Below are 23,288 nucleotides of genomic sequence, written 5' to 3'. Positions count from 1 at the left end.
TGATATCACAAGGATGTGGATTCCTGACCAATGCACTCATATCCCATTTAAGATTTAGTCCTCCTTTGCTATTAGAATAACCTCCAGTCGTCTTGGAAAGCGTTCCCAGATTTTGGATCGTGACTGGAGAGATTTGTGCTCATTCAGCCACAAGAGCATTAGTGAGGTCATACGTTTATGTTGGGTGAGGAGACTTCGAGCACAGTCCATGTTACTATTCATCCCATAGATCTTTAGTAGCATTGATGTCTGGGTTCTGTTCAGGTCAGTTGTACTTCCTCTTGAACTTTGGCAAACCATTTCTTTATGGACCTTGGTTTGATATACTGGAAAATGTTCGAGCACCGTAGTTCCAGTGAAGGGAAATTGTAATGCTTATACCATACAAAGACAATTGTGTGCTCCTTTGTGTCAACATTTTGGGGATTATGTTCAGGTGTTCACAAACATTTGGTCATATAGTGTGTCTGACTTTTATGCCCTTGTGTGAACTTATTGGTGAAGATTAGGGGTAGTCGAGCATTAATGAGATGCATTTATAATTATGTCAGAGGGGAATTCCTTACAAGGACAGTAAGGTGTGTGTGTGTGTGTGTGTGTGTGTGAGAGAGAGAGAGAGAGAGAGAGAGAGAGAGAGAGAGAGAGAGAGAGAGAGAGAGCGAGCACGTGCTAACTGGCTGCCGCTTGACGTTTTTAATGTACTGTGCCTTTAAATAAAAAACAGCGCGCGAGAGTTGTTGGCTACATTCTATATAAAAGGTTATAAGGCGCATGTTCGCGCTTATTGCTGGTATATGACCGTTTACAGTCTTTTATGAGAAACGGGATGTTCTGTAGTGTAATTAGAAGGCGGGGGGGTAAATCTCACAGGAGTCTGAAGTGAGACTCGGAGTGTGGTGAAGGTCCGAGCTGATCTCTCTCACTCAGTGTGGTTAAAAGCGGACAGCATCCTGTCTGAGAGCTTCAGTTCAGATGAACAGGAGGACTGAACACACACTCACTCCGACTCCATGCCTTTTACACTCAGCTCTCTCCGCTCACTTTCGCCTTTTCCTTAACAGAAAACCTTTCTCACGAGGATTATTTTTGCTTCTTTTTCCCCCCACACGGATTATTTTTCCTCCATACAGGGAGTGGATTTACGCAGAGTCAGTTTTGTCCTCAGACTTTGGTGAGTTAGCGTTTGTGCCTTTACTTTACACCATGGACAAAATGAGAATTTTGAAGTGATTTCTTCACTCAGAACACTTCTAAGATATTTTAGCAAAACTTTTTGAGTTTACTTTGTATACACACGCACATTCGCTGTAGCGCTTTAAATCCGTGGAAATGGATAAATACGAAGATTTGGGGCTCGAAGCGAGCAAATTTATCGAAGACCTGAACATGTACGAGGCGTCCAGGGACGGACTGTTCCGCATGAAGAGGGACGCAGGAAATAACCCGGACTTTGAGGAAACCAGGAGAGTGTTCGCCTCTAAAATGACCAAAATTCACATGCAGAAGCACCATGAAGAGATGGCGAGAAACAACCTCGAAGAAAGGCTAAACGGTGGACATGTCAAAGTAGCAGATGGCAGATTTTACACCAAAGACAGACCGCCTATCAGTAGTTCCAGACATGAAGCTGCATCCAAGCCACCCATTCTCTCAGGACCGAGCATATGCTATGAAGGACAGAAACATCATCCGGTCAGCCCACATGATGGCAGGAGTTTCAGCTATGGAAGCAATAATGACAATAAAGACCTCTCGCGCTCGTGCCATAATGCATCTGTGGAACCTGGAAACTCTTATCCGCAATCTGTGCCTCTTCCTGCCAGTCCTTCTGGCACTTGGGCATCTAAGAACAATCCTCAGTGTCCGAGCTCATCACCCATCCTTGGCTTGAGTTCAAATTCACCTGGGACTAATATGAATCATGGAGCAACTCCTCCTCTACGTCAGAGCTCACCCTGCCAAACTGTAACACCCACTGGGACACCTGATTGGTTCCCTCCATCAGCCACAGGTTCTCATGGAGAACCAGAGTACCTCAAGTCTTCTCCTTATGTGAGCCCTACTCATCACCCAGAACCCATCATGCCTCAGGAACCCTATGGAGGCCACAATGGAGTTCCTCAAAGCACTGGGACATGCTCTGCTGTTCAGCTGTCCCCGCTAGCACAAAGCCAACCAGAAGCATATGAACCTAAAGGTCAAGTGCCGTGCCACACTCGAGGCCATAGCAGTCCGACTGTTCCGGACAACGTAGCGAACCCTGTCGCAGAGCCGGCTCAGAGCGATGTCCACAACTCTCCTCAGGCGCTCAAACTGCCATGCCACACTCTCCGTATACAGCCCGAGCCTGGGCCGTCTGCAGCTGAAATAAAATTAGAAGCTCTAACTGAACGCCTGGAAAAGGAGATGGATGCCCAGCCTAAGGCTGACTACTTTGGTAAGGCAGATGTGATCACTCCCACTGTCATGTTTTTTTTCCTCCCATCTAATCTTTTTCTCATCTGTAATTTTGCAGAACAGTATTTAACAGCCCACTGATTGAAAAACAAGCTGTCTGTTCCACTTGACCTTCACAGTGTGTGTGAGAAAGCGTGAGTGTGAGTGAAGCAGGGTGGAGCAAGGCCAAGTCAAGTGATGTAGTCAAGCATGTGTCTAAATGATGCCTAGTTGCACCCTGTTGCTTATATGTCTCCAGACTAATAGATTTCATTTACGATCGTTTTTTTGTTTGTTTGTTTGTTTGTTTTGTTTCGTTTTTATTTAATTAACCTTCAACCTCTTCAGCTTGTCCTAAAACCTCTGGACAAAACCTTAGGGAATATGCTTTAATAATTCTAGTTCAAAGCTACAGATTTTGATTACAGGTGAGATCCTTTATTTGCATTTCGTACCTGTTGCACCTGAATGGGCCTTGTTATAGCATGAGTAACTATAGATGTTAATAAAGACGTTAACACTGATTCATTTTAGCCAGTAAAGTCGCCGTGACAGAGCTCTTACAAAACACACTGTACTGGTCAATGTAGTGAAGTAGAGAAAGGCAACATGACTACATAGTTACATGAAAGTGCACAACAGTGTCAGCAAAAAAGTTCTTGTTTGTGAATATCACAGTTTCCCTTTATATGCAATCCTGATGTCTGTGCTTCCTGTTATGATATCCTTCCTGTATTTCAGGATTTCAGACTTTGACCATTTCTGCATTAGGCTGCTTAGCACAGCAATTGTTTTGTCCTTGACCTCATATTATTTATAAAGAAGTTTTTTTGTTTTTTTTTTCTCGAGAAATCCTGATGTGATGACATGGTGTTTCCAGGATCATTACAGAATAATTATTTTATTTTATTTATTTATTTATTTTATTTATTATTTAATTTTATTTTATAATTATTTTATTATATCAGGAGTTACACAAGCATATGTTTAAGTATACATTCTGATATTCTTTACATATTTCTAAGGTTGAGTCTATCACAGCAAAACAGCCAACTCTGTCAACCAGCATAACTTATTGTTTACACATATACATGAAACCACAAAGTGATAACAGATTTTGGTGTGACTAAGTGAAAAAACAGGACATTCAGGATGATGTATTGTGTAGGACTGACAGCCTGTCCTCTCTCAGGTCTTCCTGAGCCTCGTCCACACACTCCACACTGTGGCTCATTCTCTGACTCATTCTGTCAGGCCACAAAATGGACTGAGTGACGAATGGAGAGCTTGGCCTTGCTGATGCCTAAGCATATTTTAAAACCGGGTCTTGCTTTTCATGGCTCAGTCTTTTTCCAGTGAACAGTGGGTGAGGGTTGACATCACTGTGTCTATTCTCAGTCTTTGTACCTTGTGGTCACTGACAACAGGCCATTGCTTTGTATGTCAATCTTGAAACACTTGAAACCATCTCATTTCCTTTCTATTACGGGCAAGAACGTGGACAAAAATAGCATATTCCCATACAATATTAATACTGGATTGATGCTAGTTTAGTCCTAGTGCTGTCTATAGTTAAAGATTGGCCTACATTCATTAACTTTTATTTATTTATTTTTTCTGAATGACGTTAGTACCACAGTTTATCAAAACACCCACAGGAAAAGTTCTGGAATACTCAGAGATGTTAAGAATGATATTAGTGCACAATAAATCATCTGCAATAGCAGTATTATAAAGTTTGACAATGTCCTAACACTGTACACAATATATCATGCAGCTAAAAGCATTAGAGCTACCTTCAAAAACATCTTTGTATTTTTTATTATTATAAAGTTTTCTCAATTATATACCAGCACCTACATTTAAACCCTACATGCAGCATTGAGCTCAAAGGCAAGGCATTGCACAAAGGTTCTGGGAAAATGAACATGCAGCCAAACTGCTGCACCAGGGGGATGTTGAGGAATGTCTGGAAAAGCAGTTGTAGAGAGTTTGGGCCAGAGCCAGGAGATGATGATTAAATAGGCATAGGGAAGAGCTATAGTATCTACAGTGTCCAAGAGCCAGTGGCTCAGTAGAGACAGAGTTGAGATCCAAAGAAAGGAGATATAGTAACCTTCTCTGTCTAGACATTCAAACACAACTTGTGTGTATCCGACATTTTTGCTTCAGGATAAAACGATGCTCAGATATGATGTTAAACAGAGCAGGAAGAGAAAGGAGCAAACATGCCAGCTGATATTATCTTAATTCTCCAAATTTCTTGATATTAGTTCTCTTACTCTAATATTTTACAGTTTGTCTTTCTAATATCTTATTACTAGATTCCATAAACAACAAAATTCCCCTACAGAGGGCTAGAGAGGTGCAACGAGGGGTAGTTTAACGATAATACAAATCCTTTTGTGTTTTCGAACACGGCGTTCAGGTTCCTTGTTTAGAAAAACTTCCCTGAGGCTACATCCTAAAACTTTTCCTAGGTACAAAGAGCAAAAAAATACCGAAGAATTCCTTTAACAATTGGCAATAGCTATAGGATCATGCACACAGACTTAAGCTTTATGCCCCTTCCTTAGTGATTCAGTAGATAATCATAAATGCTTTGAAAAATAAGGAATATATGGTCTGTCAGATTTAAGAAAAAATAATATGTAAAGTTGACATAAAAATATGGCATTGTTCAACAAAACTTGATTTCATTACTCACTCTAAACTTATTTTTCTATTTACTGACCTTTCTAACTAATAGACTGAATTATGTAAAGTGTGTATGATCAGTTCACATTTGGATGGATGTATGGATGGATGTAACAGTCACGTTGGATGTATGAAAACGAATTGTGTTAATGTTTCTCAGTTTGGTCACGTGGAACCCGATGGACTCATTTGAATGAAGTAAATTCAGTGAGCTTTTATTTTTCAGGGTGTTTCTTAACATGCCTACTATATTTATTCAAAAGTTATTACGGTTTAAGTAGGCCTATGTGATTTCTTCGCTGTGATCTCTTCCGTTCTGGCTGGAGGGATGCTCTTAAAAAGAAATTCAAAGAGGGTGGCTCTCAAAAATAGAAATTTGAAGAGGATGGCTCTCAAAAGAAATTCGAAGAGGGTGGCATGTAACTTAGTCATCATGAGTCAAAAATTCCTTTGAGTCCTTAAACACATGCTCCTCCTTTAGCTTGTCACTTCCTAAAAGTATCATCGAGCAATAGTTTCTGTAGACTCAGATTTTGCAACCTTATCGCAAAGACCGCTGCATGAGATTACTGATAAGGAATTTTGGCTGTCTGTTTAAAGCATGCTGTCCTATTTATCACTTTCAACACTGGCGTTGCCAAATCACATGCATGCTCAAGGGTATGCTTGATGTCACACATATTCAAGATTCAAGAAGCTTTATTGTCATTTCAACCACATATAGCTGACGCAGTACATAGTGAAATGAAACAACGTTTCTCCAGGACCTGGTGCTACAGAAACATACAACAACAAATGGGAAATGGTGCATGCACTTTCTGCAGCTGTGGTCCGAAAGAACCTAGGAAAGTGAAAATGTGCATGGAGTCCTAATCACCTCCCCCACTTTAGGGCACAATATGGACTGAGCACTTACCTGGTGGGGGATATGATGATCTATACATTGAAAATCCATGGCTCATATCAACCTGAAACTCTTAATGCTTGAAGAAAGGAAATGATTTCAGTGGGAATGCTAAAGAATTAAAAGATATATTGGCTTTGACATCACTTCTTTGGAATTCAGCTATTGAAATGATTTAAGCTGTAGAAAATTTGGTATGTATTTTAACACAGTAATTCACTTTGTGGGAGTTTAGAGAATAATGAAACTTGTTTTCAAGCATCAGGAATTCAGGCTCTGAAAAATCGGATTTAAACACCATACAAATCATTCTTGCTGGATGAAAGCAACAAAGTATAAAAAATGACCGCAAGATGAATTTATACATTTGGGTATTTTTGTTCCCACAAGTCAGAAAATGAATGTTAAGGTAGCTATGAGACCTGTGAGATAACTTATTTCTTAAAGAAATTAAGATGCCTCACCACCGCTACACTTTTTTCAGTATCAGTGTGTATTTCTGTGTAATATTAGACAGCGTTGTGGTTGGTTTAGCATCTGTGGTATTTTTGTATGGAAAATATTGTGCTGAAGGCAAGTAACATGGGTGTGGTAGTCCTCTAGCAGAGCTTAACACTTCAGGGGTGGTTTGTTTGGAGTGGGCAGAGAGGGTGTAGGCAGAGCTCAAATGCGTGATGTTTGAACCCTGAGAGAACAGAAGCTTCTTTGTGGGTGTTTATTCCAGCCTATCCTTGACGTTCGTCTCTACCTTGGAGGAGAACTCTCTGTGGGTAATGCTGTTAACCCAGCGTGATGCTGAACGTCATGCCATTCCTCATCTGCTCTCACAGACTGCAAGGCCTAGTGTATATCTGCATGTTTAACAAAGACCACCGTTGTGTAGGCTTTTTTCTTTTTTCAGCATTTCATTAGGATCTTGTGATCATGTCATTTAGCTTCTTTTTGTTGAAAAACACATTTTGCTAACGTGTTTATGTTAAATATTTGGAAGATTAGCTGGAAGTTAGAATGTGTTATGCCCAAACATTGTATAGAATAGCAAATCAGTAGTTTTCTCTCTCTCTCTCTCTCTCTTTTTTTTTTACCATGGATTGTAACCAGGAGGATTGACATATTTAAGCTGTAGCATCATGCACTTCTTTTGTCTACAGTTGGCAGTGTTAACAGAGGCACATTATAAAGGGCTCAGTTTCCCATTGCTCTTTAACACGGTTTTACTGTACACCAAGTGAGAGCAATTATTGTGACAGGGCCATAATTGTATTGTTGCTCCACACTGAAGATTTAACTAGTAAAAGAGGGGAAATAACAGTAATCGGGGCCATGTCGCAGTGTGCCAGCTCTCACAATATTCGACATAATAGGAAACATGACACAAGTTCTTAACACCAATCTCATTTCATTTAATATGGTTCTATATAATCTCTCTTCCCTCCTCTCACCTCTCTCTCTCTCTTTACCCTTCTTCTGTGATTCTTTCCTTTGCTGTCTCTCATACCCTTTGTCATAATTCTTCCCACATCCTGTTGATATAGAGAGTGTGTGTGGGTATGTGCATGTATCATGTTTGGCAGTGTTCTGTGGGAACCCGACAGCATCTGATTACACTAATCATGTGGCAGAATTCTCAACGTGTGTGCCAACTCAAACAAGTAAAGTGGATTATATTTCCACTCATAATGACACAATGTGCTACCAGGCTGTTGTGCTTCCCCCCCATATTGGTTTATTCAACAATCAGTTTCATGCTCAATGTCATGTTTCATGTCATGGAATGAATCGCTTTCTTTTAGACGGATCTGAACACATGAGCCATAGCATTAGTGAATGCTGATGTATTGCGAATGCTTTAAAAATAGTTGTAATGCACTGTAGTTGTGGGAAGAGGAATGTGGTGACGGAGGCAACATCTATGAACCTGGAGTTAAATGCACACACCCAGTGACACACCATCAGTGTACAGAGAACCGACACCAGCTGAGCGAGGCTTGTTTGCTGCGGTGCCGATGTGGGATCGAGCCCATAACCCACAAAGGTGCCACACTTGCCACTGTGTCGGTTACTGCATGTAATAATAAGGGCAGAACTGAAATAGTTGTTTTGTGGCTTTTTTTTCCAGGCAGTTGTGTGAAATGCAGTAAAGCTGTGTTTGGAGCCAATCAAGCATGCCAGGCCATGGGTAACCTCTATCATGACAGCTGCTTCACCTGCAGTGCCTGCAGTAAGTACCTCATTTCATACATTTCATATTTCTATTACTTATGCTCTCGTTCTCATTTTTACAAACCCCCATGGACGTACGAATCCTAGTGTTATTCCAGAGTTTATGGGCTGTGACTGATACCTGAGATTAACAGCCTCAGCTAAGCAATGTGCTCAGGGTGGGCTATATCACTTCATGAGATCAGAAAGATATGCTTGAGCGAAATCATTTAGAGCTTTAAACATCATTGTCATGAAATTGTAGTCAGTGCTAAACTATTAGCAGCCAAAATAGCTTGAATATGACTTGCGTAATGTACTCTGATCTTCTTTTCCCAGTAGGAACATGGGTTGCAGCGTTAACAGAAGCTGACATACAGAGAGAGCAGCCAGCAAGACATTGCAATAGTAGAAATCTAGAGGCATACTGTATGTCTAATTTTGGATATGTTTATTTATTGATGTGCTTTAAAATCCATTTATCCTTAATCAGGGGTAGGGGATTTATTGAGCCCTAGCACTACAGTACAACAGATAGAAAATGGAGTAAAGTACTATTGATAGGGACTGTGTTAAAGTGCACTAAAACCCTGTTTTGGAAACACTTAGTTTATATGCAGCACTTCAACACCGAAGCACAGAAACAACACAGTGTTTAGTGCTGTTAGAGCTGTAACTTGGATTCAACTGTTCAAAACATTCATCAGTTACTATTTTTCAGCCAGCTGAATAGAGAAGAAGAGTCAGCTGTCTGTGAAATGACCATCAAACACATAGCACCAGCAGAATTGACCACCCCAGCCAAGTTGGCAAAATAGGTGCCTGGGCCTGGATATATTTCTGAATCTGCAGTTGAGTTAACAGTATTTGTATAAGGCTGTATGGGTTAATTAATCTACCAGGTAACATTCATCCTTTATATTCTGTATAAATCTGTCGTTTTCACCAGGTGTCTTAGGGTGCTCCCTATCGTGGCCTTGTGTGAGCATAGCAAACTGGATGTGCTTGCTTATTTGCTCTCAGGGTGTGTCTCCTTTTAAGTAATGCCAAAAAGATGTAAAGAAACGTCTGAAGCACTAAGCACTGCACAATGGAAAAATCATATATCTTGTGAGTGTGTGCTGAAAGCAGCAGTTTGAATTTGTTTACGGTAGGTGGAGAAAAGGAAGGGCGGGTCTGGTATTATAAATTTAGATGTAATTTTCCTCCTATTACTAGTGTGTTATTTTAATCGTATTAAGTGGAACTATTTCAGAGGCATTTTAGAGCAAAGCTATTAATATGGTGAGATTGGTTGATAGTAGATAGAGTTGCTTTGTGACCGTGTCCATTGTTAAAAGTACTTAAGAAATAACATTAAATTGAATAAGCAGTGCCTTGTATCATCAAAATTGAGTATTCATGCCATCACTCCTCCTGCTACTGTCCAGAATCCACCCAAAAGGCAATAACATGTTACAGATCTGTGATTTTATATAGTACATTTCTCCACTCCTACACCCCCACCCCAAAATTCATTGCTGGCTACATCACTGGTAGGCATTGAGGGGGTGTCAGGCTTCAACACTGAGCTGGCTGCATTGTGTGTGGGCTCAGAGTTCATGCTGTGAGGTGGCGTGTGGCCAGGTGCTGCTGGAACTGATGATTCCAAACAGGAGCCATATGTTTGTGTTCAGACAATATACATGCCTCTAACCAGTTTCATCAACCCCCACCTCTTATTTAGACTTGGCACTCACACCTTCAGTGCCCAAAAACTCCTGAAAGGAAAACTTGCTGGGCATTCCTAAGCTTCTCATCTGCATGACTGGCGCTCTGGTTCGGCCGAATCCAGTACTTCCAATTCCTTTCCTAATTACTTGGGGCAAACAAGGGGAGGGTCTGTGCTGGGATTTATGCTGGGAACTATTACCATATACCATAAGCAAAGACATTCCTCACATTTCTGGGCCCTGTGTAAATGCAGTCTCTGTTGATCCTTTGCATGTTTTGAAAATGAAAACATTTTTGTCCTGGCCCCTTGCAGGTTTCCCTTAGTTAGGTTTACTGGATTGTCAGTTCTACCTCAACCGTCATACACTTAATCAGCTCTTTGCATTTCTAGAGGTCTACCTGTGTTTATGAGCCATCTGCTGTCTACCAGTGTTTATAAGGTCGTGTTTAGCTGCTTTTTAGGGCTGCTATGTGTTATTCCAATGAGAAAGGGCCCTTGATGAACAGGAATGCAGTCTGAGAGCAGGGTCTCTGATCCTTGGGTGGGATGAGCAGATGGATATCAGTGTGGTGTGTTATGTCAGCTTGAGCCTGTGAGAGTGAAGGCTGGAACATGATGAGAGAGGAAAGAAGGATGTCCAGTCTCCTGGAAGTGTTGTGTATGCACTCAGTTGTGTTCAGACCATTTATTTACCCGGCAGAAAGATAGAGTGAATTCTTGCGTGGTTCTTTTTCACATCAACCTGCATAATAATACATTTTTAAAATGTTAAAGGAAAGGTACCTCTGTGTCTATGTAACGCCATTCAGCTGACAATACATTTCAGTGCAAAAAAAAAATACATTCGGGAGGTGTAAGGCAGGATTTTTTTTGAGACACAGACCAAATACATGGCACAGGGTTTGGTCAGAGGTCTTTGTCCTTTGGGGAAGTTCTCTCATCACAACAGTTATTTCTGTGGCACCTCAACAGGTCTTCATGATGGCCATACAGAAGCAAATCTTTAGTCACATAAGACACATAATGGCTTGCTTAGAGTTCACCAAAAGACATTTAAATCCAGATGTGCAAGCGTGGTTAGTGGTTTACACTCCATCAGTAATATGGGGTTTATTGGTGAGCGTATCAAAGGCCTGTAAATTAATAAGACATAGTGTCACATTCTGTGCATTGTTAAGTGGCCAGGCCACCCACAGATACAAATTACACTGAACGACCAAAGCTGTAATACAGAGTCTTGTGGTATATGGTATTAACAACTTCACTGTTTTATGGATGGGGTAAAAGTGTCAAAGATTGATCCTGTGAAGTTTTATCTAATGTGGGTTGGTGACGGAAGATAGATTGTTAGTTATGGCACTTCTGGTGCCTTGATACGCCTTTCAACAATTTTTTACAGCACCATAAAATCATAATTAGTGCTACAGCAGAACCAGTATCAGTGTCGCTTTTATATCATGAACATTAGCTTTATGGCCTAATAAAGGATCTAGAAATAGTATATTGGCAACACAATGGCTCTTAAAAGAGGAAAGCAGAAAGGGAATCACTAAGCCATAAATACCCGTGAACAGAGATGGCCTTCTGACAGAATATGGCCTCCCTTTTCTAAACATACCAGACACGAGGGACCGGCACAGGAAGTGTACTAGATACTATCCATGGGTTAGCAAGGCATGCTTTTAATGTCTATTTTTACATCTAGCCGTGGATCATCCCCTCTATAGAGAAGCTTTGTAAAGAGGCTACAGGTCTGGACACTAAGGGGGATTGTGTAAGTCAAGGACTTCTGATCTCCCACCTGTGGTGCCTTATCACATATAAATTTTCCATTTCCTCTGTTTGATGTTCCTTTGCTTTATTGGATATCTTTATGGGGTTGACTGTTAGGCTTTGAGTTTGGCAGCTGTTTCACCAGCAGTGTGTTGGAGAGAACAGGGTGGTGATTGTTTGAACACTCTGAGGAGGGCTGCCCTGATCCTGGTTAAAGCTCAACCCTTTAGTGTGAGATATATTTGTTATTCAGGTCTGAACACCCAGTACCACGAGGCCTGAAGTTTCACTTTGAGCTCATTTTCCTCTTTAGTAATTGATTATATTGATATAGTTAATCCAACTAGTTACCAATTATACCAACTATTATTTTCAGTTGGAATTGAAAGTAAACTGAAGACTTATATATAATTTAAATCTGAATCTATCACCCTTTGTGTGTGCCCTTTGTGTGTGTGTGTGTGTGTGTATGTGTGTGTGTATGTGTGTGTGTATGTGTGTGTGTATGTGTGTGTGTATGTGTGTGTGTATGTGTGTGTGTATGTGTGTGTGTATGTGTGTGTGTGGGGCAGTCTTCATTTTTCCATCTGTATTCATAATCCCACAGAAGGTTTTTGTTTTTCAGGTTTTGAAGGGAAAATGAATTGAGGTGGGGAGGAGGTGGGGGTATTTGTTTTTTCAGAAACTAGCCCAAGTCCCCACGGCTGACCAGGGAAATAAAAAAAAAATGCTGTGTGCTATGAATCAATGCATGAAGTTTAGATTCGTGAAGCTCAATAAGTTTTATAACAGATATTGCCCTTAGATTGTCAGATTCTAATGATTTTTTTAAGCTATGGCAACCCAGAAGATGACGCAATCAGAATATCATATAAAGCATTTCTGCATAGGAATTAATTGCTAAGACTGGTCTAAATATGAGTGCTCTGAAATCAGTACAAAGTGAACTTGATCCTTTTATTTATTTTAAAACTCAAGCTTTGCCTTTCTGGAAACTCTGGCACTTCTCTCCAGGATAAAGACCGAGTGAAAAGAATGTGAAAGGAAAGAACAGTCTGTTCAGATTTCAATTTCTTCTTTTGGCATGTTTGTCTTAAAGAAACCCAGGGAACGATTAAAGATATATAAGAAGGAGATAAGATTGGCTGAGAAAGACTGCAGTTGATTGCTGCTGTTGATTCCCCATTGAAGTGTTTATGAACAAGGATAATTAAACATGTAGATAAGAAATCAGAGAGAAACAATTTATAGAGCGATTTTACAATTATGGACTGGTTTTGTTATCATTTCTGCATCATTTGAAAGAATGCTATGACACAGAGGTGTTAAACACTTTGTTATAGTAACCAAATTACTGTTAAGACTGGCAAATAAAAGCATTTTGGTAGACGATCAAAAATGTGGGCTTTTAATATATCGATAATTTGACAATTAGACAGTTCTTAAATACTTTTAGACTTTCTAACTGTTAAAATGAATGTATTGGTCAGGAGGAAGTAGAAGACCAGTTAAAGAACAAAGGATGAGCTCTGTTAGATAAAACAAACCCCATGAGACTACCGAGTTTGCCGTTTAACCGTCATCTCCCAAGAGACTATACAAGTTAGTCACCACACCCTGACTTTACTGACAAATTCAGCTTCATTTCCTTTCTGTTTCTTATGCTGCATATTGTTACCATCTGAGCTGTTAGACACTTTCACACACTTTCTTGGCATTTTAGAGATCAGACTTGTGCGTGTGATAGTCTTTTTACTGTGTTAAGAACAGTTTTTGTGGCTGCAGTTGACTGCCATTCTTCTGTATTTGTTGGCATTCTATAGGGTGTGAGCCAAACTGTAGACCCACAATAGGCTGATTCACCCCAGAAAAACCGCTGAGTATGTATAATGCCCGTATGTTGGAGTCAAATGAATAAGGGCTTTTATTGATGATGTGTTGCAGGCCTGTAAGGGTTAACTGCATTACCCTGTATCCCCTCCTTACAATATGTGTGGAATGTTCCCCTTTCCTGTGGGACAGGGGGTTTGTGAGTGGGAGGGGTGTGTGTGTGTGTGCATGCATGCTTGTGTGTGTGCGTGTGCGCGTTTAAGTGCACGTGTGCGTGCGTGTATGCTCACGGTTAGGGAAGAAGGAGAACCAAAAAAGAACCAATTCAGGCAGGAAGTCCACACGGTCAGTTCCCGCCAATAGACTGGTGGCACAGAATGGCGAGTGCCTACACTCCATGTGGTCCTTACTCTCTGTCTTACCCTCTAATGCGGCGTCCTTGTTAAAATATTCATATCTTAAGCTAAAATATATCCTTCCCTTATGTAAATGTGTAATGCAGAGTCAGAGGAGGAACTACACAATATGAGTTGATGCAGAATTCAATACACAGCTCATAATATAACGAATATAACAAGTTTTTTTTTTTATTAGATTAAGCTTTCTTTTATTAAACGAAATAAAAATGTAACTTAGCAATTGGTTTTATTTGTCAAACTCCTTGTCAAAGCTCTTTTCTCAAAGATGGGCTTTGTTTTAATGTGAGTCGCATGTGATGTAACATGTGATCTGTATTTCTGTGTGCTACCTGCAGGTCGGAAGCTCAGGGGGAAAGCATTTTACTATGTCTCCGGCAAGGTGTTTTGTGAAGAGGATTTTCTGGTAAGCTATCTACTTTAAACATCTCTTTAGTTGTGTAGAGATATAGCAACTTAATGAACTTCCAGATCTGGAACATGGAGCTCTGAGGAGTCAGAGGAGGAAAAAGCAAGGTTGTTGGCTCTTCCAAATAGTGTGGCTTATCCAGACTTGAGTAGACTCAGTTTGTTATGTTTGTCTTCATACTAAATCTTAATTAAATGAGTGCCTGTGGGTGTTGAAGACACTAAAATAACAGCATTTCTTTCCGTATGTCTGTTCAGTGGGAGCTTTTCTTTTTTCAGTGTTTAAATAGTGGATAATGCTTTGGTGTTCTGTCCAATAAACCAAATGACAATTATTTCCAAAATGAACCTGAAGTTTTTAGTTCCCGTCTGATTTGCCTGCATGTTATTTTCTTAGACTGGGGCTCCAATCAAAATATTTAATTACAGTTTTAAAGATATATTCCTGATGCCATATAACAGTGTTGTAATGTAACCATGACAGCAAACATAAATAGTTCAGGCACAGTCTGCATTTAAGATCTGCTACTGCCTTTATGACGTGGTGCTAAATGGAAGTAAGGCAGATAAATGACATGGGTTTGTTTAGAACTAAATGATTTATGGGCTTCAGTACATGAACATGTATTAGATAAACATTCAAGAACAGAACAACTTAACGTTCAGAGCAACAGCTGGTTCTCAAACTCTTGCCGTTTTACAGAGATGGATTGTGGATTGAATGCACATTATATGGACTAAAGTTTGCAGACATCAGACCATCGCATACATATGTGCTTCTTCCTCAAATTGGTGCCACAATGATGGGATCACACAATTGTGTAGGATGTCTTTATGTGCTAAAGCGTTACAATTTCCCTTCACTGCAACGAACATGTTCCAGCATACAGTGCACAAAGGCAAGGTTCATGAAGGCATGGTTTGCCAACTTTGGTGTGGAAGAACTCAAGTGACCTGCACAGAGCCCTGACCTCAACCTCACTGAACAACTTTGGGATGAACTGAAACTTCGACTGTACCCAAGACTTTCTTGTCTAATATCAGCACCTGACTGCATTACAGCTCTTGTGATTCAATGAGCAAATGTCCTGACTTCAGATCTTTACATATTTTTCCTAGGACTTAGTATGGATCAAACTCAATGATCAGATCACCCTTTTTTTTTTTTTTTAAATATAGCTGCTTGAATGCTAGTGAATTCTCATTGCTTTTCTGTGGCCAGATATAAATTATGATCTTAAATATGGCAGCTATGAGAAAAAGGTCACACATCTAAGAACGGATCACTTGAGATGTGTGGATAGGGGGTTGAAATTTAGTTAAAAATAAAATAAATAATATATGTATCCTTACATATATTATTTATGTGTAAAATAATATATGTATCCTTTTTAAATATCAGTCATTTATGAACAAGCTAAACATGTGCAGAGCCTCTGTATTTGCAATGCTGTAAAGTAGTCATGGTATACTCAAGATGGCTGAATTTATTTCTCTGAACACTGCTCTCTCTCTTCTTTGAACACAGTACTCTGGCTTTCAGCAGTCAGCTGACAAATGCAGCGTATGTGGCCACCTGATCATGGACATGGTGAGTGTAGCAGTGCTGGTCATTGATTTAGTATTTTAATATAAAAACTGCATATAAAATAAAATGGGAGGGAGAGATCTGCTTGTTTGACCTCACACATTTCCCAGAGAGCTATCTGATTTTTATTTTTGCTTCAGAGATGCAACGTAGCACACGTAAAAAAAAAAAAAAAAAAAACACACAGAAAAATCGACACATGGTTATGTTGAGGATTAAATAATAAAGTGTCTAGCCATGTTTACTCAATCAGGCTGTTGAAAATATGTGGAAAAGCTCCCCTCTGGCAGAGAGAAAATACTTCTGTCTACAGTACAGCCTAATATTTAAATACATTATTATAACGGCATTGACCGGAAGATCAGGGTTCAAGTCCCAGCATGGCCAAGCTGCCACCATTGGGCCCTTGAGCAAGGCCCCCATCCCACCCTGCTCCAAAGGCCCTGCATCATGGCTAACCCTGCGCTCTGACCCCAACCCTTAAGGATGGGATATACAAAGAAAGAATTTCACCGTGTAGTAATGTATTTGTGACAAATAAAGACAACTCAGTTATGAGTATAAATGAGGTTAAACTCACTGATGTATCTACTTTGTGAATGCTTGAATCTTGCTTAGTGTGATTTTTACAGATCAGTAACACAGAGCTTTGTTCACAGATCCTGCAGGCCCTGGGCAAGTCCTACCATCCAGGCTGCTTCCGCTGTGTCATCTGTAACGAGAGCCTGGATGGAGTTCCTTTTACTGTGGACACAGAGAACAAGATCTACTGTGTTAAAGACTACCACAGGTGTGTGGGTGTGTGTGTGTGTGTGTGTGTAGATGGCAAAAGATCAAAGATGCATGAAATGAAGTGCGAGAAGACATTGTATATTTCAGCTTTAACTACAATGACACATTTTGTGCTTTAACAGCCACAGTGTTCTCAGTTGTTCTATCCTTCTTTGCTATCCACATAAAAGCAGCAGCTCATGAATTCTCTCTTATGACTGCGACTTCCTATCACCAAGAGATGTTTAAACAACTCATTTCTGTGAGGTGCCAGTCCAAACACTCATTTATCTGAGCAGGGCTATGTAAAGTACCGAGTGAGGGTTGAGTTAGGGTCCATTCAACCGTCTCACATTCTTGTGTGTAATCTGGTATGTCTATCAACTGAACATTTGGTTAAATGTAATTACAGTTTTTGTGAGTGGGAAGGAGTCATATTTGTAGAGTAACAAAAAAAAAAACACACTGGCTCTCATTCATCAAAGTTGTGCAGAAATGAGAACATGAGAGTTCTGAGGGCTCAAATGAAGGGAAAACAAACTCACACCTGTTTCATGAAATGACGTGAAAATACATCAAATGATGAATCAGTTTCAGCTGCAAGAATCACGCGCTACCATCCTCTAGTCATTTGTTTACACATCATATGCATATGATATGCCCCGGTTTACCCTTATAGCTATTTCGTTGTCATGAAAGACAACCTCATATATGCAGGTGTTGTGATAGTGAGTAAGCATTTAGTAGGCTGTGTAATATCCAAGGAAGATCAGAGGAAAGAAAAAGCTATCTAAGGTGTGAGGAAAAAGATACTTTCCATGTGTGCATTTCTACAGAAATGACTGGAATGGTGTGATTTAAACGTCCTTTCACACTGAAACTGTAGAAGATCAGATGGTGGTCGTATATACAGGAAAAATCTAGTAGATGGAACAAACCTTGATTTCTCCTCAACTCTTTTTCATTTATAAGTAATTCACAAGGCAGCAGAGACAGGAACACATGTGCAGCTTGGCCCAACACCTTTCATTCCTCCCCCTCTCCGTCTTACTTTCCGTCTCTGTCCTCAGGCATAGATCACTATATCCTTTCTTCCCTCTGAAAAATGGTATAAAAGAATTTTGATGGAAATTAAAGAGGTTGTGTCATTTTACAAAGTTATTTTGTTCATCTGTCTTTGGTACTGAAATACTATACTCTGATTTTTAGGGTTCTTGCTCCTAAGTGTGCAGCATGCAGTCAGCCAATTCTGCCCCCTGAGGTAAGCCTCCTGACTTCACACCATTGAACTCAGTCAATATTTTCCTTTTTTGCAGAGCCACAGTGGACTGGTAACCGTTAGCTGTAAACACAAAATTTTCCACAGCATAGTGTGGAATCTGTGGTTCCAAGGTGGGCTCTCGCTGCTCTGAGTCGATGTAAATGTTTGTCTTCAGAGAAAATGGACTTGTGTGTTTAATCACTGATCTGTTTTGCACTGCCCTTCCTCCACAACACACATATCACTGCTACTTTAGGAAAATAGAATTTCACAAGACCTCCTGCATGTGTGCTTTATAGCACCAGAGTTGCCTGTGCCTGTGGTTTCATACTTATATATAGATATATATAAACAGGTAAACCAACAGGTAGATAGGTAGGTGGGTTGGTGCTTAGACAGACAGACAGACAGACAGACAGATAGATAGATAGATAGATAGAGAAATGCCATTGTGTCTAACATGAGATTATCGCTTTTTGGGTATTGACACTGAATGATTTCAATATTAAAGTCTATCTAACACTTTACTACACTACTAAATACATTCAAATTTACATTAAAACAAACATATTGAGAAAATATTAATAGCGGAACATTTTAAAGAGAATGTAAGTGAGCTCATTTGTGTGTTTGGCATCTTCTTCTTGCCACTGCACAGTGTCCCACAGTATCTGGCATGAAACAGCTGAACATATTACTGATGGACATGGAAACCAATCAGACAGGGATGTTTAGGCTCGAACATGCCATCTAGTGGATGATGATTTTAATCCTCTGGATATGCAAAAAGTATGCAGGCATACATATATATAAACAATGTCCACTTCATATATGTAAACAAAGGCCACTTCACCTTTAGCAGCATACTTCCACAAAGACCACAGTATAAGTGGGGCTATAGCACTTGTCACAAAATTAATCCTACACATTTGAGACTGAAGGTTGAGGAATATTTTGAACCATGATAAAAAATGCATACATTTGACTCTTCAGCAGATTTTTATGCACTGTGGTGTAGCCGGCAGTTTCCATAAGAGCTAGTAATGCTGCTTTAAAGCTTGAAATTATTGACAAGGAATTATTTATATCCTTGTTGAATGTAATGAACATATTTGAACCAGTGATCTAATATCCTAAATATTTACATGTATTATGTACGTTATTATTTTAATGGTTAAGTCGACCTGATTGATCCAAATATTGATACACTGGGTTTCTTAATGATTTCTAATGTTTAAACTGTAATATTAAATTAACCAGACTAAGTAACTGCAGTTCTATCCTTAGAAATAATACCACAGCATGTGCAATAAAACACCTAACACTAATGAGCTGAGTGTTTTAACTAAATGAATAACTAGAGACTTGGACTTCTTAAACATCTCTGCTGTTCACACTTAACTAATTGGAATGTTGGCAGGGAACCAATCAAAAGTGATATGCTTGCAACTATGTTTCATAATATTTATCAGTTCAAGTCAAATGTACTGTTAATAGAGTTTCCCAAAATACACATGAACAGCTTGGATTTGGATTCGGATTAGTTTGTGTTGGTACAAATAATGTGTAAGTTATGTTCTGCTAGCTTAGAAACATGACTCCATTTCTGTCTGCTCCCTCCTCCACTAGTCTAGGACATATTTGGTGATTACCTCTGAGTAATGTTGCCCCGGAGTAAGAACTGAGGGCAGGGGGGGACAGTTTATCTGCTTTGAGCCAACCTGAATGGAATTTGTACCCTGACCCCCTGAGTGCTGAGTGCAGTGTAGTTTGTTGTTTGTTTGTAGTGGGGTTTTTTAAGGGTAGATAAGAAGCTGTTTAACTATGCATACACAAGGACATATATAAGGACAGATGCAGGGTTATAAATAAAAGTGACAACTATAAAAACATCTCTAAAAACAGAATAAAGATCATGTTTTTTTTATTTTTTATTATTAATCTAGTGGTAAGAAGGTACATACTCCAGACAGAGATGTTTTCCACACTAGCTCAGGAAACATTATATATGTGATATGAATCTACATTTACATTTGTGTATACGTGTATGTCACGAACAATGGTCATCACATCTATTTCACCACCTTCCAGGGGTCTGATGAAACCATTCGAGTGGTATCTATGGATAAAGACTATCATGTAGAATGCTACCACTGTGAGGTGAGTTACACTACACTACTACATTACCTCTAGGAAAATAGCACCAGTACATCGCCTGTTCATTAACATCTTCATATTTGTAACTTTGCATTTATTTACAGAGATCTTTTAGGTCAGAAGAAGGAATATTTACGTATAACCCTCATATAAATCGAGTGATTGGCTCATTATGCCACTGACGCCGGCATCGCGTTTGGAAAGCATTTGATCTGTAACATTCAGCCGTGTTCGGCTCAGCTGAAGCACTCTCCAGCTGTGCTAAATACTGATAGACAGCTAATGAGCACACGAACTCTCGCAATCAAAGTGAACTTGCAGTGAAGTGTACTCATCAAGTCCCTTCACTGCAGTGGCAGAATTAAACATGTTCCAAGAGTCCCCAGTTATTCATCAATCCGTTTTTTTTTTTCCCCTCTTGTTGATTTGTGGATTTAACACAAAGTGCTCCTCTTTTAGGAATCTTTAATTATACTTCTGCAGCTGCCAGAAACAGTAGAGTAAACATACAAAAAGGAGCAAACTCCAGGCAGCTGAGGATTTGTTTGAGGTTCTGTTAATCAGAGCAGCTTTGTTAACTAGAATGACTCTTCACCTTCATTCAGTCGGAAAATCTTACCTACTAAGGCGATGATAAACGCATCGTTTCTGTATAAACAATATGTGTGATGGTTTCTAGTGTCTAATTTCTGGAAAGCAGGCAAACTGCCAAAACTGAGCATGCTAACTGTATTTTACCAAAATAATCAGGATTAAGACTTTTTCCTCATTAAATTACTCAGTGATTATTATTTTAATATTTAACTATTATTTGAACAATCAGTGGAGTGAGAAGAATGAGGATCATGTTTAAGAGCCATGCAGGATTTTCTCTCCGGTGATGAAGCAGACATTGACGTGGATGATGCTGATAAAACGATAACTCATTCCCTGTTACAGTATTATTGGTTTACATAAGCTGATTTAAGCAATATTGCACAAGCACTCATGTGGTTATAATGAGTATTACAACATTAATCTTAATACAACACACAACACTTCTATATACACAAAATGTACCCAAAATATCCAATCGTAAACTGTCCAGTTTTGGTGATCCTGTGCCCACTTTCTGTTTTCGTTGATCCCACCATGGTCTTCTGCTGTTATAGTCTGTGTATGTGCATTCGGAGATGCTTTTCCACTCACCACAATGAATGGTTATCTGACTTACTGAAGCATTTCTGTCAGCTCAAATGTAATGTTTCTCATCAACAAGGTGTTTCTTTCTGTGGAACTGCCACTCACTGGATGTCCTTTGTTTTTTCGCCACATTCTGACTAAACTCTAGAGAAAAAAATCTCAGTTCAGCAGTTTTAGAAATACTCAAACCGGTCATTTGACATGTCCACTGACAATGCTGCTAACTCCACTACAGTAAACGTTTTGAACTAAGAAGGAGAAACTGTTATGGTGAACACAGACCAGTGGAGTGATACACACAAGGCGAAACACACCAGCTCAGTGCTAAGAACTCTTGCAATACCCTCTGTCCGATCAAATGAATGGACCAGAATTAACAGTTGTCTAATAAATTATAAATGTAGAAAGAAGTGGAGTTTTCTTTCACTGGGAATGGAATGAACTCTTTAAATGGCTTATACAATGCTACAGCTTTATTTCTGGCAGAGATACATGCAAGAGGTATCAACATCAAGTATTTTTTAGAATGATAAATGCTAGAAATGGTAACATTTGTGTGAATTTCTTCCCAGGTGCCCCAAACATTCAGGAAAATAACTACAGAATTATGTTTAACATTGAAATTGAATCATCTGCACCTTTCTCTACAGGACTGTAAGATGGAGCTGAATGATGAAGAAGGGCATCGCTGTTACCCACTAGATGGCCACCTGCTGTGCCACACATGCCACCTGAAACACATGGAGTCAAGTTGCCCATCTGTGTGAGATGAAGGAGACTGGGATTTGGATATCTGCTGCCCCCTGTGGCTGTCAGGAGACACAGTGTGACTGCAGATCAGTTGCAGTTGTGGAATTAAAGAATAAACCTCACCTTACTTTTGGGTCACAGCTCTTTGTGTGCTTGTATTGTTATAACCAAATTATTTTATTTTACAATTTTTAAGAGCTGACCCTAAATTTTCAGATACTTCTCCAGTATTTATGGTTTTGTTTTAATTTAGCCCCTATGTTGTGTCTTTGACCAGAGTGATGCAGGCTGGTTAGTCATGATGACCAGGATATAGACTAAATTGGCTTAGAACATCAAATTTTAGATCTCTGTGTCATAGGTTCAGTTCTCCATAGTCATTAACTCATTGAATACATTTAAAGTGGAAATTTTAAAAAGTGAATAAAATTGTTTAAAACAAAATCTCCTTTAATTGTATAATCTGAAGAAAAATAACTTATGGTATGAAAGTGTGACCGAGTGACAATTTATTTTTGTGTACTGCATTATTCATCTATGTGTCTGTTATTTATCTTTACAATCTTGCTACACAAAATTAGCCTATGAAAGTAATGACATATATGTATGTGTTTAAGAGAATGCCAAAATATGTTATCTCTTATTCAAATACATTACATTTCAGAAGATGCGGCTCTGTCATGACAATTTGAGTTTTGCTTCTGCCGTTTTATAATACAGAAAAATAAGCCAAGCATCCTGGTAGTTCAGCGGCAGGATCCCTCATTGCGGGGACTCGGGTTCGATTCCCGGTCAGGGCGCTAATCCAGCTGACCTAAACAGGGAGCTGCTGAAAGTTCAACAATAATATAAAAAATGAGCCACATTTCGTGTGAAAGATGTAAAACATGATTTTCATTAATCATGACAAGTGAATTTGATTGAAAAATCTGTTAAGTATTAAAGCAATACATAAATTATACTGTTTTATGTGTGGGTTCATTTTAACTTATTATTTGATGTATGGGGCCCACAGCAAAATGTATTAAGATGACCCTTAAGTAAAGGAGACTAATACCGCTGGTCTAACCTCAAAGACACCAGACCATCAAATCCATATGTGTTTCTCCCCAGTCTGTTGCCACAAAGTTAGAAGAACACAATTGTGTATGATGCCCTTGTATGCTGCACATTACAATTCCCCTTCACTGGAACTAAGA

The 23,288-nt window shown here is 39.4% G+C and overlaps 1 protein-coding gene across 1 annotated transcript; it reads left to right on the top strand.

The window, feature by feature from the left end:
• Positions 1 to 778: 778 nt before the first annotated feature.
• On the top strand, positions 779 to 23,048 carry LOC131352201 (LIM domain-containing protein 1). Its single transcript, XM_058388149.1, has 8 exons — positions 779 to 2,437; positions 8,157 to 8,258; positions 14,311 to 14,378; positions 15,909 to 15,971; positions 16,628 to 16,758; positions 17,949 to 18,000; positions 20,092 to 20,160; positions 21,990 to 23,048. Exons 1-8 carry the CDS (start codon positions 1,330 to 1,332, stop codon positions 22,104 to 22,106), a joined length of 1,710 nt encoding a protein of 569 aa, XP_058244132.1. The 5' UTR covers positions 779 to 1,329; the 3' UTR covers positions 22,107 to 23,048.
• The last annotated feature ends 240 nt before the right edge of the window (positions 23,049 to 23,288 follow it).

The sequence above is a fragment of the Hemibagrus wyckioides genome, linkage group LG01, assembly GCF_019097595.1.
Source record: "Hemibagrus wyckioides isolate EC202008001 linkage group LG01, SWU_Hwy_1.0, whole genome shotgun sequence".
Classification (NCBI taxonomy): domain Eukaryota; kingdom Metazoa; phylum Chordata; class Actinopteri; order Siluriformes; family Bagridae; genus Hemibagrus; species Hemibagrus wyckioides.
This window is presented reverse-complemented; position numbering and strand designations above follow the sequence as displayed.